At 38.6% G+C, this 15,122-nt stretch overlaps 1 protein-coding gene and 1 long non-coding RNA gene across 4 annotated transcripts in view; one reads left to right on the forward strand and one right to left on the reverse strand.

The window, feature by feature from the left end:
• LOC131961690 (uncharacterized) overlaps nucleotides 1–15,122 on the forward strand; it is a 252,713-nt gene that overhangs the window by 185,015 nt on the left and 52,576 nt on the right. The gene's annotated exons all lie outside the window — the stretch shown is intronic.
• Nucleotides 7,530–13,647, reverse strand: si:ch73-206p6.1 (phospholipid scramblase 1). 2 transcript variants are annotated; one of them, XM_059326532.1, is made up of 7 exons: nucleotides 13,560–13,647; nucleotides 12,860–12,949; nucleotides 11,452–11,494; nucleotides 11,117–11,337; nucleotides 10,796–10,957; nucleotides 10,121–10,282; nucleotides 7,530–9,614 (listed from the first exon to the last, which is right to left on the reverse strand). In XM_059326532.1, exons 2-7 carry the CDS (start codon nucleotides 12,926–12,928, stop codon nucleotides 9,585–9,587), a joined length of 687 nt encoding a protein of 228 aa, XP_059182515.1. In that variant the 5' UTR covers nucleotides 12,929–12,949; nucleotides 13,560–13,647; the 3' UTR covers nucleotides 7,530–9,584. The 2 variants fall into 2 exon arrangements, with proteins under 2 accessions (XP_059182515.1, XP_059182516.1); XM_059326533.1 differs by lacking the exon at nucleotides 13,560–13,647 and having other exon boundaries at nucleotides 12,860–12,962.

Consider the following 15,122-nt stretch of genomic DNA (forward strand, 5'->3'; position numbering starts at 1 on the left):
TTGGAATCTGTTTTGTATTATTAGATTCATTTCCATTATAAATTCATCTCTAGGCGGCATTTAAATCTGTAATAATGCATCTTTTTTTTTTTTTTAAATAGCTAAAAATGTCTTAAAACTGCAAAGTAACTATAGAGTTTCAACATGTAGTGATTCAATATTTTTCTGTAAATTGTAGGGGAGTATAAGTATAAAGTAACAAAGTAATGAAATGGAAGTTACCACTTGAGTACTCAGTTACTTTCCACATTGGCTGTGAAATCAACAGTAGTTACACTAGATGACCACATGACCCTGTCTAACTAGTGACAGCATATTAAACCGTCAACTGATGCTACACATGTTAGATGTTAGTCCTTCTTCCCTACAGCAGCATGCTCACACAGACACAAGGGAGAAATGAAGAGGAAACCAGACCCCAAACATTAAATCCGGCTTCCATCAAGCGTTGGATTGGATTTGTGTCTCCCTGTGTGTCAGCTGTCCTTGAAACCAATGCTTTGTCTCATTGGCTATCCTTCCTCCTTTATTAGGAGTAACAGACTTGCCCCCCAGCGCAAACCATTCCTGTCTGGCTTTGTATGGCAGTTGCGATGACTGCCAGTGCCCAGATTGCTTTACTTAATGACATCACCGGGTTCATGGTTTTGAAGGCAGGGGGAGCAGAAGCCAAAGTTTTATATGTGAGATAAATTGCTTCTTTCCAGAGGGGCCCCGATAAACCCCTAAAATGTAGAGCCATGCCAGAAAACACAGAATAGAGCACTGGACTTCATTTTTTTCTTTTTACTGTAATTCAGCATGCAACTGACACTAATGTGAGTGGTGGGCAGGCTATTTTATGGAAATTAGTGTGTCACAAGAAAATTATCACTTTGAACCTTGCTGTCCAACTTCAACAAGAAGTACAATCCTCCCTTGAAGCTTGGACAAACACAAACGGAGTCAAAACAACACAGTGTAACCAAGATTTGCAATTTATCAATCCTATTATCTGCAATCAGAATGAGCCTCAAAGTATGTGTAATTTAATGAGTCAGTGACAAATATCTAACGGGGATTACTGCCTTGTGGGTTGGTAAGGGAACTCTCTGCAGCTGGAAAACGTAAGTGTTTGTGGCACAGAACCTCATGCTGCATCTTGGCAGCGTGGAACAGGGAATAAGCTATGTCTTGCTTCAATTCACTGGCTTAAGTCTGAACACCCACCAAACATTTGGAATGGCCAGTGAAAAGTCCTCTGGACTTGATTATGTCCTGACAAAATATCCAGGGGTTATACGAGGGGTTTAATATCCCATCAGAAGCCCGTACTTTGAGATTTGAAATGCTGTAGAGCCTTTAAGAAACACGAGGACGTTGTAGTCTTTTTACCTTTCTATGTCAGGTTTTGCAAAAAATGTGATACGTTTTAAGCGCCTACGGTGGTGGCAGTGACAGTGATGTCACATCTTAATTCTGGATGCATGTGGTGTGGGTGAGGAAATTACATTTAATTACACCGAAATTGGCACATACAGAATACAGAGACTGAGAGACTGCTGTGGTAAGTGGGGTGAGGACGGAGTAGGAAGCCAGGAGCTCATCAGGGCACCTGCACATAATTATCCTCACTCTATATCTGCAGAGTATCAGCAGAAGGTAGCAGACTTTGGCTTACAGCACTCATGAACTTATAGCTAAATACAGCTGTTTATTAAACCTTAAAAGGAAGCACAGACTGTTTGGAACCATCTCACAGCACAGGTGGTTTGCTCTGGAGCCTCTTTTTTAATTCTGGCTTATTTCAGTGCCAAATAAAACCCACAAGCCTCCAGCCTCCACTGTCCTCGTGTTAGTAAAAGACTAAACAGTGCTGCTGCTTCCTGACGACAGTAGACCATCCTCTATTTTAAGCACTGTTGTGGAGACAGTGGGTTTACAGGCAATGTTTAAATTTAATCAAGCTGAAAGAAGTAACAGATGATTCATTAGGGAAGCAGACTGTAAATGAGATGCCCAATATTTAACATTAAACTAGAAATACCTATGAGGGAAAGCAGAACTCATGAGGGAAAGGGATACGTGGGAGAATAAAGCTGTTCCTACTGATTTCCCCCCTTTAATAATGTCAGGCATGTCATTTACAGAAGTCATTGTCCCTTTCATTTATGTTGTGTATTCCTTTAGGCAACATCTAAGCCAAAATCAATCTGTCAGTGGTTGGGACACACCTTGGATGTCTCTCTATTTTCTGCTCTATTTCTGACGTAACCCTCTTTTGGTGGTACAGCAGGATGGTTTTGCAATTGCACTGGTGAGTCACATATCCTAGACACTTGGCCCCCTAAACCTTGCTTAGAAACCCACAATTGCACCGTGACTGTTGAAGAATGGGTTTTATTTTTATCCCAAATGCTTTGATCACTCCACAGAAAGTTAAATTACTAGTCCAGATCAATGGACAGGGCAGAACTCCTTTCCCCCACTCATCTTGTCTTCCGGGGAACTTAACTTTACGTCATCCTTGGCTCACTTCTGTCTGCGTTTGTCCCAGTTATGAGGCCACGGGGCATCCATTGGCCTAGGGTGTGTACTAGTAGTTGCTAGGAAGGGGTTTTATCGACACCGCATTTAATCAAAGACCAAAGAACTTTAACAAGCACAGCAAGTGTGTTTTTAATGTCACCCCACTGTCTGGCCACAAAAGGGAAAACATGTTAGACATGGATTAATTCACTTTGATCGTGGGCGGTCTGCCTCCTATTGTCTCAGACTACCAGCCTGATTTTACCGTAAAGACTTAAGCAGGAAATTATATTTAATGCACAGTTGAGGATGTTTGCAAGTTTGGAACCTGTGTGATTTTTCAGTCATATAAACTTGCATTGCTACTAAATAGACTGGGTTTTTTTGGGCAGTGTAGCTTGAAAATTGCACATAATGAGCTCTTTCACTGGCATTTCATTTAAGTGTCATCATTAGGTGGCCAAGTTTAAACCGCACGTCTTCAAAAAAACTATAAGCAAACAAAACAAACAAATAAACACATGACTGTCACCCAGGAGACCAGCCGGGCCAGTGGAAGCATATTCAGTGGGCTGCGTTACTGGAAGTAAACACGCAAGCTAGAAAACTTTTTGGGTGACTGGCAAGCAACTCTCATTGGACTCTTTGGGTGCAGTACCCAGTTGTATTAATAAATCCATGAGCAATATGATGTTAGAAGCCATGTAGGTCCACCCTCAGACTGTCGGGAGGGGAGGTGGATGGCACCAACCAAATCCGGACTTTAAACCAGGAGGTCATGTTTGCATCCTATTGTATGAAGTTTTGTTTGGAAGTAGTGCTTTTGTGTCCCATTGTGGGAACTTATGTGTTAAATTAGTCTTTATTAAGCCTAACCTTATTCTTTTTCACAAACCTTAACCAAGTGGTTTTGGTGCACACATTAACCAATGTGTTTTAAAGCGTTTAAACGTGTTACAGTCACCATGTGTTTGCAGTCTTTGCAACTGGTTTGCAGTGTGTTTTGAGCAGTGGTCAATACTGCATGTAATAGTTCTGATCCTATCAAATTACTACATTTTTTAATTAGGGAGCAACCATAGCATCAAAACAAGTAGCAGAGGAGTTTGGACTACATTGGTTGCACTCACTGGAGACTTCACTCCAGACTTCACTCAGCCGTTACCTTGGGGTGAAAGTGCCTTAACCATAATAGTATTTTATCGATGTTTCTCCAGTTCAGTGAATATGTCTAGCCCTATAACTACTGTGTTGTCAATTGATTTCCATTAATACATTGAGATACATTTGCATAGAGCAACCATATGTTTCTACTCCCACATTGACCACAGCATTACATACTTGAAAAGCCTCTCTTTAAAGTACATTTTGAACAGATGCAAAAAATGTTTGTTGAACTTGCAATCAATATTTTTTATGGTTTGACAGCCCAAGTTGCTACACTACTTATTTGCTTTGCAAAATGCAGCTTGGAGGAAATGCAATTGTTGCCTGGACAACGATTTCCAAAGGTTGGATTTTGGTTGCATTAAAATGCATTTAATTGCCAAGAAATATGTATTGTAGGTAAAATTATTGAAGTAGTTTGTGTTAATATTCTCAGTTGAGTAAAAGAAAAAGTAATCGTGGCAGCGGTATGTTTCATACAAAACATTTTCTAATTCACATGAGTGTATGAGCATTACTTGGCCGTTTTGGTGAGGTCCAACATGTCTCCAGGCTTTGATTTGTTCTCAGGAATGTCAGAGTAAAAGCAAATAACCATCCCCCATTTTATATTTTACATCTGCTCTCTTTCACCCAACTGTATGTATATGTTGTTTTCCTAGACTACGTTTGCACAGATGTTGCCTCAGCCATTTGTTTATCACACAGGGTTTGAAAGAACCAGAAATTCCACATCCTGAATGCTGTCTGAAAGCAAACTATACTGTTTATTTCTTGGTGTGTGTCGGGCTCCAAAACTAATCAAAGAAGTATATTTTTGTGTTCCATGTTGGCAAGAAACAGAGTTTAACAATTGTTTCCATAAAGTCTCTGGTTTCACTGATTTGTTATCTTAACCATTACAGAACTTTTCAGAATTCCCAGTGAGGATTCACAATGCTATTTTAAATTCTTCTTGAGCACAATACCCAAAATGTGAGGAGTAATTCAACGCAGCAGCTCAGTGAAACAAACAACAGCAGGACCTCAGCCCACAGCTCCTGAATGTGTCAGCAGAGTAAACACAATACACCAAGACGCTGCTGAGTTGCCCAAAGTCCTTCAATCACAGAGGCACGGCATGTTAAAGCTGTTTGTATTGTTGTTTGTTTGCTTCTCCTGATTCAGAGACTTCAAACTCACTTGCTTAACCAACTGTGTCATTTTTAAAGACATGAATAGTAACATAAAATTTTTACACATGTTTTTTGGGGGGGCCGCAAAGCTTTAATATGTGTTTAATTATAAGGGAAGTCTATCAAATGGGACGTTCCACAAAACAGAACCCTGCATACTGGAGCTGGAGAAAACATCTGCGCTCTCCCAGTCTGGGACATCTCGGCTAGCAAATCACTGCTGGAATGATGTCACTGACATCACTTGTGTGTGGTCTGGGTGTTTTAATTCGCACCAAACTTGGAAAATATCTGACAGCACAATTCCTGCGAATCCAGATATGCACATCCTGTTAAAAAAAGACCCCAAGAGTGGGAGAATTCGAAGGAAATATCCCCACAGTCACTGAGGAACACACTGAGGAGTTAATAATTAATCTTTGTCGACCACAGCTGTTTCTGTACTGACTTTTTTTGGTTGGAGAAAGTTCCCAGTGAAGATAATTGAAATGTGGGGTCACTAGTAGTTCAAAGCTGAGAGTTGGGTAAATAAGGGTCAGAGTGGTTTGTTTTTGGTATTAATCCAATAACTTTTAATGTAGCAAGACTGGACATTTTTTTTAATATTCTCATGAAATTCTTCCAAAACTTGAATCAAACATGTCTCCCTTGATTGTCATTTTATGCATGTAAATTCAGATTTTTTTTAAAAATTGCAATTAAAGCTTCTTTACTTTGCTTTAATTATTTTTTTCTCAAGAAGCAGCTACTATTTTGTTATTTCTAAATGGCGTATTTATTCAATTGCTAATACCACCAAACATGAAGTACAGCTGAGATTGATGGGAATTAGGGTTGTCACGATACTAAAATTTTCAACTCGATACCGATACTCAGGAAAACATTCGATACTCGATACCATTTTCGATACCACCAGGATAAAAACAAAGACCTCAAAATTTAACAGAAATATTTTTATTAACAAGTCAAATGCAACATGTAAAAATTAACAGAACCACAGGTTAAATATTTATAATAAAAAACAGTTGTGCAAAAAGAAACTACAACTATGATAACAAGCCTCAGATACTCGATACTTTTGAAAATGAGTATTGTATCCAGATACAACGTTTTAGTATCGATACTTTTTTGAGTATCGATAATTTTGACAACCCTAATGGGAATGGCATCAGTTTTGTAGATATTAGTCGTGAATAAACCATAGACTGTATAAATACTGGACGTAGTCACCATGACATCATCCATTGGTTTGTGGACTGCTCGTTTGCAGAATTTTCGGTAGAACGCAGCTTAAGGCACTTCCTGGTTTGCCTCACTGCTCAGACCCGGAGGTTGCTGCCTGGAATGAATTGAACAATAGAGTTTTTATCCGATGGTGGCACTGGATGAGAAGTGCAGTTATTATCATAGTTGTTTGGATAATTCTGAGGGCGACATTAATGTTCTTAACAAATGTAATGACAATCAACGCGATGTAGAAACACGTGAAACACTTAAAACCACAAATACCAAAAGGTCACCAAATTCAGTTCAACACATGTTAAAATGTTGAGCCAATGAGTTAGTTCCTAGGATATGTTAAAACTTTGACCTGTGGTTTTGCTACAGGAAAAATCATCAAACGAGAATCAGGACTGAAAATGTTCCTATAATCACAATAAAATGAAAAAATCATCCCTATCCATGTCCTCTCTGGCCCTCCATGTACATGCCTCCGCTGTTCTTTTGTTTTCCAACCACAGCTTAATTATCTATAGCAGTCAGAGCGGTGCTGCATCATCTATTCCAGAAAATCGTGCCAAACAATGTGTAAAAACTATCATTATCACCAAACGGGGGCTTTGCCATGACTCACACATATTCGTGGAAGTCTGAGGTAATGTATTCTTGTGAAACTTTAAATGTAAGAGACATGCAGCCTAAAATACTTTGCATTATTAGAAATGTCACTCGACACAGAGAAGTATTGACAGTATCCATGAACACGGACGTCAGACCCACCATAATGTTTTTCAACCATAGTGATTTTTTTTCCCATTAATCAAATGTCAAAAGAAAATATGCTATTGTTCTGCAGACAGAAGTTTTTGAAAAATACTGTACGAACTGTTCCAAACTTCAGCAGAAACAGCAATGATTTAACCCTCTATTCAAGACTTGCTCTTTACTCAGTCACTCCTTTCATTGATGTGTGATTAAAAAAGCTTTAAAAGGCAGTTTTAAATGAGAGTTCTTCAGGTTACACCCAAGGTTAACAGCTTCAGGTTAATGGCTTACTTGAAAAGGGAGAAAATGAAATGTTCTCATTTCCCTTTTCATGTTATTCTTCAAGGACATCTGTTTGACGTAATCGGTCCAATCAATTACTCTGCAGGCCGGATTTTTTTGCAGCGGAATAAGAAAAAAATTACATTCACATTTCATGAAAGCCGTTTAGCAATATTGCTTAAAAAAAGGTGAAGGTGGCAATCACAGCAGCTGGTGAACTCGACTAATTAACAAGCGAGGCTGAGTGGTTTTACATGACCATTTACAAGGTCCGACCATTGTAACACCCGCACTTAGGCTACTGAAAGCACAGAAGGCCCCTGGTAGTGAGTGCTAATGGAAAAACATTTTTTAAGTGATTTTAATGCCAAATGGACTCGATGATGGAATTTGGTGATTGAAGACTGAAAAAACACAAAAACACATCACAATATATATATTTTTTTTATTGAAGTGTTTCCATGGACTATTTGCACAATTTAAGCTTAGCTCACAGAGTTAGTTTGCCATCATTGCATGACTCAAATTAGTTCACAGTATAAGTGTAAAAGTAGAAGAATAAGTACTGTTTTTGTTAATATATAGCCTGCATGATTGGGAATAGCTAAACCCCCCTTTATATCACATTCTGACTTTATTTTTTTGGCTTTTAAACACAATCAAAGAGCCTTCAGAGGATGTAGCACCAACATCTTATACTATTAATACATTCAACCAAACAAGACATGCCAACGAAAAAGGCAAGAATGTTAATCAAATTTACTTAAATATAGTAGTTTCTAAACAACTTAAGCCATGGAAACAGAATAAACTACAAAAACGTCCATTTTAAGTACTTAATCATGTATTTAAAATCAAGTTTTGAAAAATACTGCTCATAAAGGATGAGAGGAATCTAGAGTCAATATATTAAAGGTAGAATCAAACACTGTTGACACAATAAAATGTAAGTCTACACTGAAAACATTAGCTCTTGCAACTGGTTCTTGTAATACTTTGACAAAAATACAAGCATTTAAACCTTTAAGACTCAGCATCTCTTTTCATTTTCCAGAACCGCTGTTGACATAAATGTGAAGAAAGATGTTTATCATGATGCTACAAAAGAGCTCTTAACGGCCTTAATGTTGATGTAGCAAATGGATAATGTCTTTGCTACAGTTTTTCATTTCACTTCGAATCAGACTCATTAAATCATGTTTGAATTTTACAGTGAAGCATGGTGTACAGCACTACTAATAGCCATTGACGGAAATTGAATTTTTATTTAACTCTTGCATTTCGGACACATGTAGAGCTATCACACCATGTGCAATGCAACAGTGAGAACAATTTCAGCTGAAAAAAATTATGGATATGATATGCAGATAATTTAACATACAAAATCTTTCAAAAATGACTTATTTTTATATTCATAGTATCAGGTGCAGGTGTGTCATTCCCGGAGCCAACAGTAGCCATCACTATCATACAATAGCATGCATTTCAACCTGAGTTTATCCAAAAAATATACAATGTCATCAGACAATACTATTTGAATAAAAACCTATGGCATAAGCAGGTATTGATTTTGTCCATTTGGGCTGTGTTGGGTTATTCTTAAATGAAAAGCTAGCTCCCTCTTGTGGACAAGACTGGAACACATCCAGCCATAACCCATCTGTTCCCAAATATACATCCTTGAATTGACTATGCATAATTATTATGGCATTGAACATATTAGTCTCATCCTATGGTAGTTTATGTTTCAGTTAAAAAAAAAAACAAGACACAAATACACTCATAGCACACAGACATGCACACAAAGCAGTGCACACACACACACACACACACATTACTCTATGTTGACAAATTGTTCAACAGAAACAATAAATAAATAAATAAATAACTAAATGAATAAATAACAGATTGCTATATCTCAACTATAAACTATGACCTTACATGAGTCCTCCAGTTCTCACACAATAAAGCTACAAGCATAGTGTTCTATATAACATCGTGACTATTAATATGACCAAGTTACACAAGTGCTATTTGGCTGAGCCCCGTGGCATGCTGATCCTGATGACACCAGACTCCTTCTTCCCCAACTGTATTACAATACTTGCTTACATTTGTCCCTTTGTCATTTACTTGTATATGGATGCAATCCTACTATTTTTCTGTAGTAAGTAAAGGTTGTGGGCCCAGATGGGCTCAGCAACCATAATGTAAACAAAAATGAACACTGCACTGTGTGCTCGCAGCCCACGTTTAAACAACCAACCTGAGCAGCTAAGACTAAAACAAACCTTCGATTTCATTGTTCATGCAAAATTATAACATTTGGGTACCTTTTGGTACGTCCTTTAAACTATCTGTTTGAAGGTTGTTCTATGTTCGGGCATTTGGGACTGATCATCATGGCTTTGTGACCTTGTTCTTCCAGGAATGTTTGTAGTTTTACATAGATGTCCTGTTTGGCTCTTAGTTGGTAGATTCAAAAAACATGAAATCCTGTATAGGGAAGAAACAAAGTGTTAGTGACAAAGCAATGCATTGCATTTACACAGAATACCTAATTGAGGTTAAAATATAGCCGAGGGGGAAAATGTATTCACCGATATCTCACTGCCAAATTAGCTGTGAAAACGTCCTGAGGTTTAAGCACGGAAGCATTTGAGCAAATGTGTATTGTGCTACTACAGAAAGTGGCTCTCACAAGATGTTTTGCATTTGTGGTGATTGGGGTGGTTTCAGGTCACAGTTCCCACAAAATGTAGGCTAAGTGGTGCATTAAGTGGTAGGTACATGAAGTTTCTGAATACCAGTGAACTGAAAGATATGAATCCACACGAAACCTGGGTCATATGAGGCAACTCTAACAGACCTATTTTGGCAATAGTTTCTCTTATTTGGCTATGAGAAAACCATAAAAAGAAGAATTTGACTTTACAAGAATTTTTTCTTAGTTTTTTTCACTTTGATTAACAACAATCACATCGTAAAAATGCTTTACTCACAATGAGAAAACATGCACCGATCATTACGGCCTTCATTCTCACATCCAGATCCATGGGGAACTGGATACCAAAGTTGTCCGAATCTGTGAATGCTTCCCGAAGAAGTCCTGTCCACTGTTTGCTGATTTTCCCAATCTTACTGACCTCATCCATCGTTAAAATCTGCAGAAAGAGTTTCAGAGGAGAAAAATTGCTGACATGTGTTGCACTAGGATGACGATCAATCCCTAACCTTGTTTGGTTTTGTTGGAGGGAGATCATGGAACGATTCATAATCCCATCCAATTCCAGCTTTTTGCCCGCTGCCACAGCAACTTGGATTTTCTATCCCTGTAATGACTTCAAAGCAGCAAAGGAGGAACCAGGATGGTAATATCATGCTTCAGTTACCCCTCCTCTGGGTCTGGTAAAAGGTCTATATCACTGACCCAAATCCCCTTCACAGCTCAATCTAATAAAACCAGCTGAGCCGTGGAACAATGGCCACACTGTACCACACAAGAGCATGCCCTGTGTGGTGGCTTCATCCAAGCTACAGCCCGCTCTGATTGGAAACATATTTCCTGCCTCAGAGCACGAGGAGGATCCCTTACAAAAAAAATGTCCAAAGGGCGAGAATGCTACCTTGTTATGTTTTCACAAATTTAATGGATTTCTGTGTTTAGATAAACCCACCTCAAAGTCAACATCTGGTAGGCAGCTCCATCCACAGAAGGGCCCGTGGATCTTCAGTACAGGCTCACAGTGTTCGTCCGCGACGATGAATTTGGGGGAGAACGGGTGCCACTGTTGCATAACGTACCCCACTGTGTTACCGGGGGGAGACTGCACCTCCAGCTGAGAGAGGGATTGTGGGAGAACAGAGTGTGATTTGTAGCCATTTCCTCACATGAAAACTAGACGATGTTAAATGTAAACAATGGGGAACAAAAACAAACTTCGACCCTGTAATTTCATAGACACAATGTGAGCATGTCTAAAAGTGGTGTGACTGACCTCTTGTAGACAACACGGGAAGAAGCAAGACATGCACTTCAGCGGCCTGGTGACTGTGATCATTTCTTGTCCAAAATTGTCGAGGACGTGGATGGTGAAGGGGCGCAGGGGACCACAACACTGTCTGCTCAGACAGTCGTTCTCCTCGACAGCGTAGAACACGTTCTGACCCATGCTGTTGCGGACTTCATACTTGTTGTTGCTTTCAAAACCAACGAGGGCTGCAGGGACCAACAATATGAAGATGTTATAGCTATACAGACATGCAAAAGCCATCTATACTGAACAGCATAAATAATATATAACAGAATCAAAAGCCTATTTTCATTTTTTACCTTCAACAAGCTCAACCTTCTGTTTTATGAGTAGCTGATCCACCTAGAAAACAAAACCACACTGGATTCAAAGTTGTGCAGCAGTAATGCAGCAGTTTAGTGGAGCACAGTTGTCGTTGGAGGGGAAGGACCAGCGGACCCTATATATTGCTTTTCTGTGGCCTTCTTAAGTATAAATACTCGAACAGAGGAACTTTAATACTTTTCCTGACTTTTAATGTGCATAAGACTGATACAAAACTCCCTTCCAAAAAATATATTTTTTTACAGTACACAGTCTGACTTGTCATAGTAGCAAAAGCACATCTGTTATTGATCACTTTAACACGGGTTCTGTTCTATTTAAGTGCCCCAGTGAGCCAGCTGTGACAGTGAATAAGCAAGCACAAAAGCAGGACGCTGAAACAGAAGCAGCTTAATGGAATTCAGCCATCATTAATTTTTTAACAGTTTACACCTGTCCCCAAAGCAACATGGGGGGGGGGTCTAGAGTTTAAGAGGTGTTTTTTCTAAAAAAAAATATACAGTTGGCCTATGCATCAGTGTTTAATCCATTTCTATAAAGAAAACTACAGTTTTATTTTAAATCTCACAGTATAAGCGTATGGTGAAAACCTGAACACAGAGCCTCCCCTCTCTGCTAAACAGTCTTGTTCTGCATTTTAAAAGTATGCAGTTAAAACAACCAAAAAGCTGATAGTAGAATGCATCAGCAGCATCAGGAAGACGAAAAAAAGAAACCTACTGTGAATGTTAAAAAAGTGAACCATAATATAGGCAGGTAATTGTATTACATTTCCTTTAAAAAAAATGGAAAAATGATCGATAATCTGCTCAAAATGAATTATTAAAAAATAAATAAATAAAATAAATGAATAAAATAAAATAAAACATCCTTCATACAGATTTCAACCAACAATCGTGTATCATGTGTCCCTTTTTCGGCTTATTTTTCCGCTACTGCAGATCAGTTTGTCAAATAGTAATGTATATTAATTTTGTGAGTATATTAAAATGTGCTTTCTCAACTTCAAAAATTTTGATTTGAGGGGGCAAGACATTTATTTAAGGTGCCCCCTCTTGCCCCTGCATAGAGCCGGCCTTGGTTAATTGTGCAGTTAATTGGTTGTTCTGCAGTATTATTGTTATGCATTGAATATAACATGAAATTTCCATAAGATATGTCACTTAGTCAGGGTTTGTAAGGTTACTTATTAATAATGTGACTACTGATACTGTGACTAGGCTATTCGGGTGATATTGTATCCTGAACATGATGCCAAAGAGTCTGTGATGCTTGCTTAGTTCCTCAACTCTTGGCGAACAAATGAAGGGACTTTATGAAGGAAGTAGGCCATTGAGATAAGTGGCCCTAACATGTAACATTTGTCAGGAACACAGAACTTACCTGAGTCAGGTACTCTAACCCAGGTGGACAGCCTGGTATTTCCGGGTTGGGCACAGCGTACATATTCATGTTGTCAGTGTGGAGGGAGACCTGTTGATAGATGGACTGATTTAAACTGAGCTACAGCGCCATCTGGTGCTCATTGAGGTGACACTCATAAACAAATGGAGATGAGTCGCGGCAGTGGTTAATATATGTCTGTGTGTGTGTGTGAGTGTCTCTCTACGTGTATAATTAAGATAACCGGGACACGCATGTACCCTCTTATGGTGCTCACACCCTTGTGAAGGTGTAAACACGTTGCGAAGCATCTCGAAACAGCCTGGGGGAGCTGCTGACACGGTGGGCGACACATAATCTTGGTTGTATCTGGAAGTGACGGAGGGGGTTTCAGACGGGAAGACCACCATGAAAGGAAATTCAATTACTCCGCTTGTTTACACGTAAACAACAAGCTAACGCAAGCTACGCGACTCGGCTCACGTACGCAGGCACATCTGTGTGACTGAATATTAAAAGTATCATGTTTACACCCTATGGATGTTTCGTCAGCTCGTGAATGGGAGCGCACGCCGAGGTTTCGAGCAGCCTACTTTTCATTTAAAGGAGACAGCGGGTTGTTAAAGGCGACGAGCTACCGTCAACAGTTTATATTCGCTGTAAAACGGACAGCTGTTCCGTCAGAATCAGAAGTACTCACCGATATTTCACCTGCTACTCCCAATATTAACAGGCCACTCCGGAACCAAGCCTACGGAATAAACCTATAATCTCATTGGTCGACGTCATCGTACTTCCCTAATCACGCACCAATGACGAGTCGTTAGTGTAGAAGGGAACCCAACAGAATAGAGAGAAAACTAGAACCAATTATAATAGAATATTTCATACTATAAATAACTTTATTAAACATTATTTAACTGCCATCGTGTTTTTATAAAAGCACTGATTAATACACATTTTAAAATAATAATAATAATTTCTGATTTATAGGCACATGTTGGAAACTTGAAAGAGGTAATCTTCTGTGAGATGATAAATAAGCTGATTTGAATTGTTCATCCTCCAGATGTCAACAATAATACAAGCAGGCATAGCAGAGTGAAAAGGTATTACAGTATTATCTCACATTATATGCACAAATAGAATTTCACCATGGGTTTTGTTTTTACACTATGGTCATTTTGTTCCATGTGTACTGATGTTATTTCATTTTTCTATCTTTAAAAAGACACTTTGGCCTAACTAAATAATATATATTCTATATAACATGGAATCCAAATCAAAGATCCGCTCCCTACCTCCCTATACCCGCCCCAGTACCCCACCACACAGATCCAGACATTACATTCAGGTTCATTACAACAGTTACATCTCAAACTCTGTGATTAAAGTAACAATCTCTTGATTTTTTTTCTATGACTGAACTTGAGAGGATTATACTTTCACTTGTTCTTGAAGTTTCTTTGCTTATTATTATTTATTTATTTTATCCACAGTAATTATTTACTCCCAGCACTAGAAGAGACTGTAAACAACATACCACATCACACACAAGTGAGTTAAAGAGCAAGTCTGCTGTTTTAGGTTCTCTCTTTGGTGGATGAGCCACTGTGTGCACCTGGTAATGTCGCCACAGGCACCCGGCGCATACAGTCGGCCTGACACTGGCAATGCAAGTGCTGTCATCGGTCGGCCATAGTTACCTCACTCAGGGGTAGATTTAATGAGAACGTTTTTATTGTTATGGTTATGGTAAATAAACTCAAAGTCATTTGAGATTATTACTTTAAGGTTAAGTTTTTTTGTGTGCTTCTTCCTAAATATTAGTTTTATTTCTGAGATGGTACTGCATATTTTGTACAGTCATAGAAGAAAAAAAAATGACCACCCCTCTTGTTTATTTTAATTCCTGGTACATCTAAAGGTACATTTGTTTGGACAAATATAATGATAACAACAAAAATAGCTCATACGAGTTTAATTTAAGAGCTGATAGCTAGACATTTCCCATGGTTTTCTTGATAATCAAGAAAACCATGGGAAATGCCTGTTTTTGTTGTTATCATGATATTTGTCCAAACAAATGTCCATTTTAGATGTACCAGGCATTAAAATGAACAAGAAACAGAAGAAAACAAGGGTGGTCTAATATTTTTTTCCATGACTGTATGTGCTACTTGACTACTGAACATAAAGAGGGTAACAAACTTTGATCAATTTTGCTTAGTTTATTAATATCCTAGAATCTAAAATAAGGCCT

Source organism: Centropristis striata, chromosome 23 (genome assembly GCF_030273125.1).
Source record: "Centropristis striata isolate RG_2023a ecotype Rhode Island chromosome 23, C.striata_1.0, whole genome shotgun sequence".
Lineage (NCBI taxonomy): Eukaryota > Metazoa > Chordata > Actinopteri > Perciformes > Serranidae > Centropristis > Centropristis striata.

Excerpts from the sequence above, each read along its gene's own strand:
- si:ch73-206p6.1 (XM_059326532.1), bottom strand. The coding sequence starts at position 12,928 with ATGAATATGTACGCTGTGCCCAACCCGGAAATACCAGGCTGTCCACCT. Across the intron at positions 11,338-11,451 it reads GAAGGTTGAGCTTGTTGAAG|CCCTCGTTGGTTTTGAAAGC; the intron begins GTAAAAAATGAA and ends TGGTCCCTGCAG. Across the intron at positions 10,283-10,795 it reads TACCAGATGTTGACTTTGAG|ATTTTAACGATGGATGAGGT; the intron begins GTGGGTTTATCT and ends CTCTTTCTGCAG.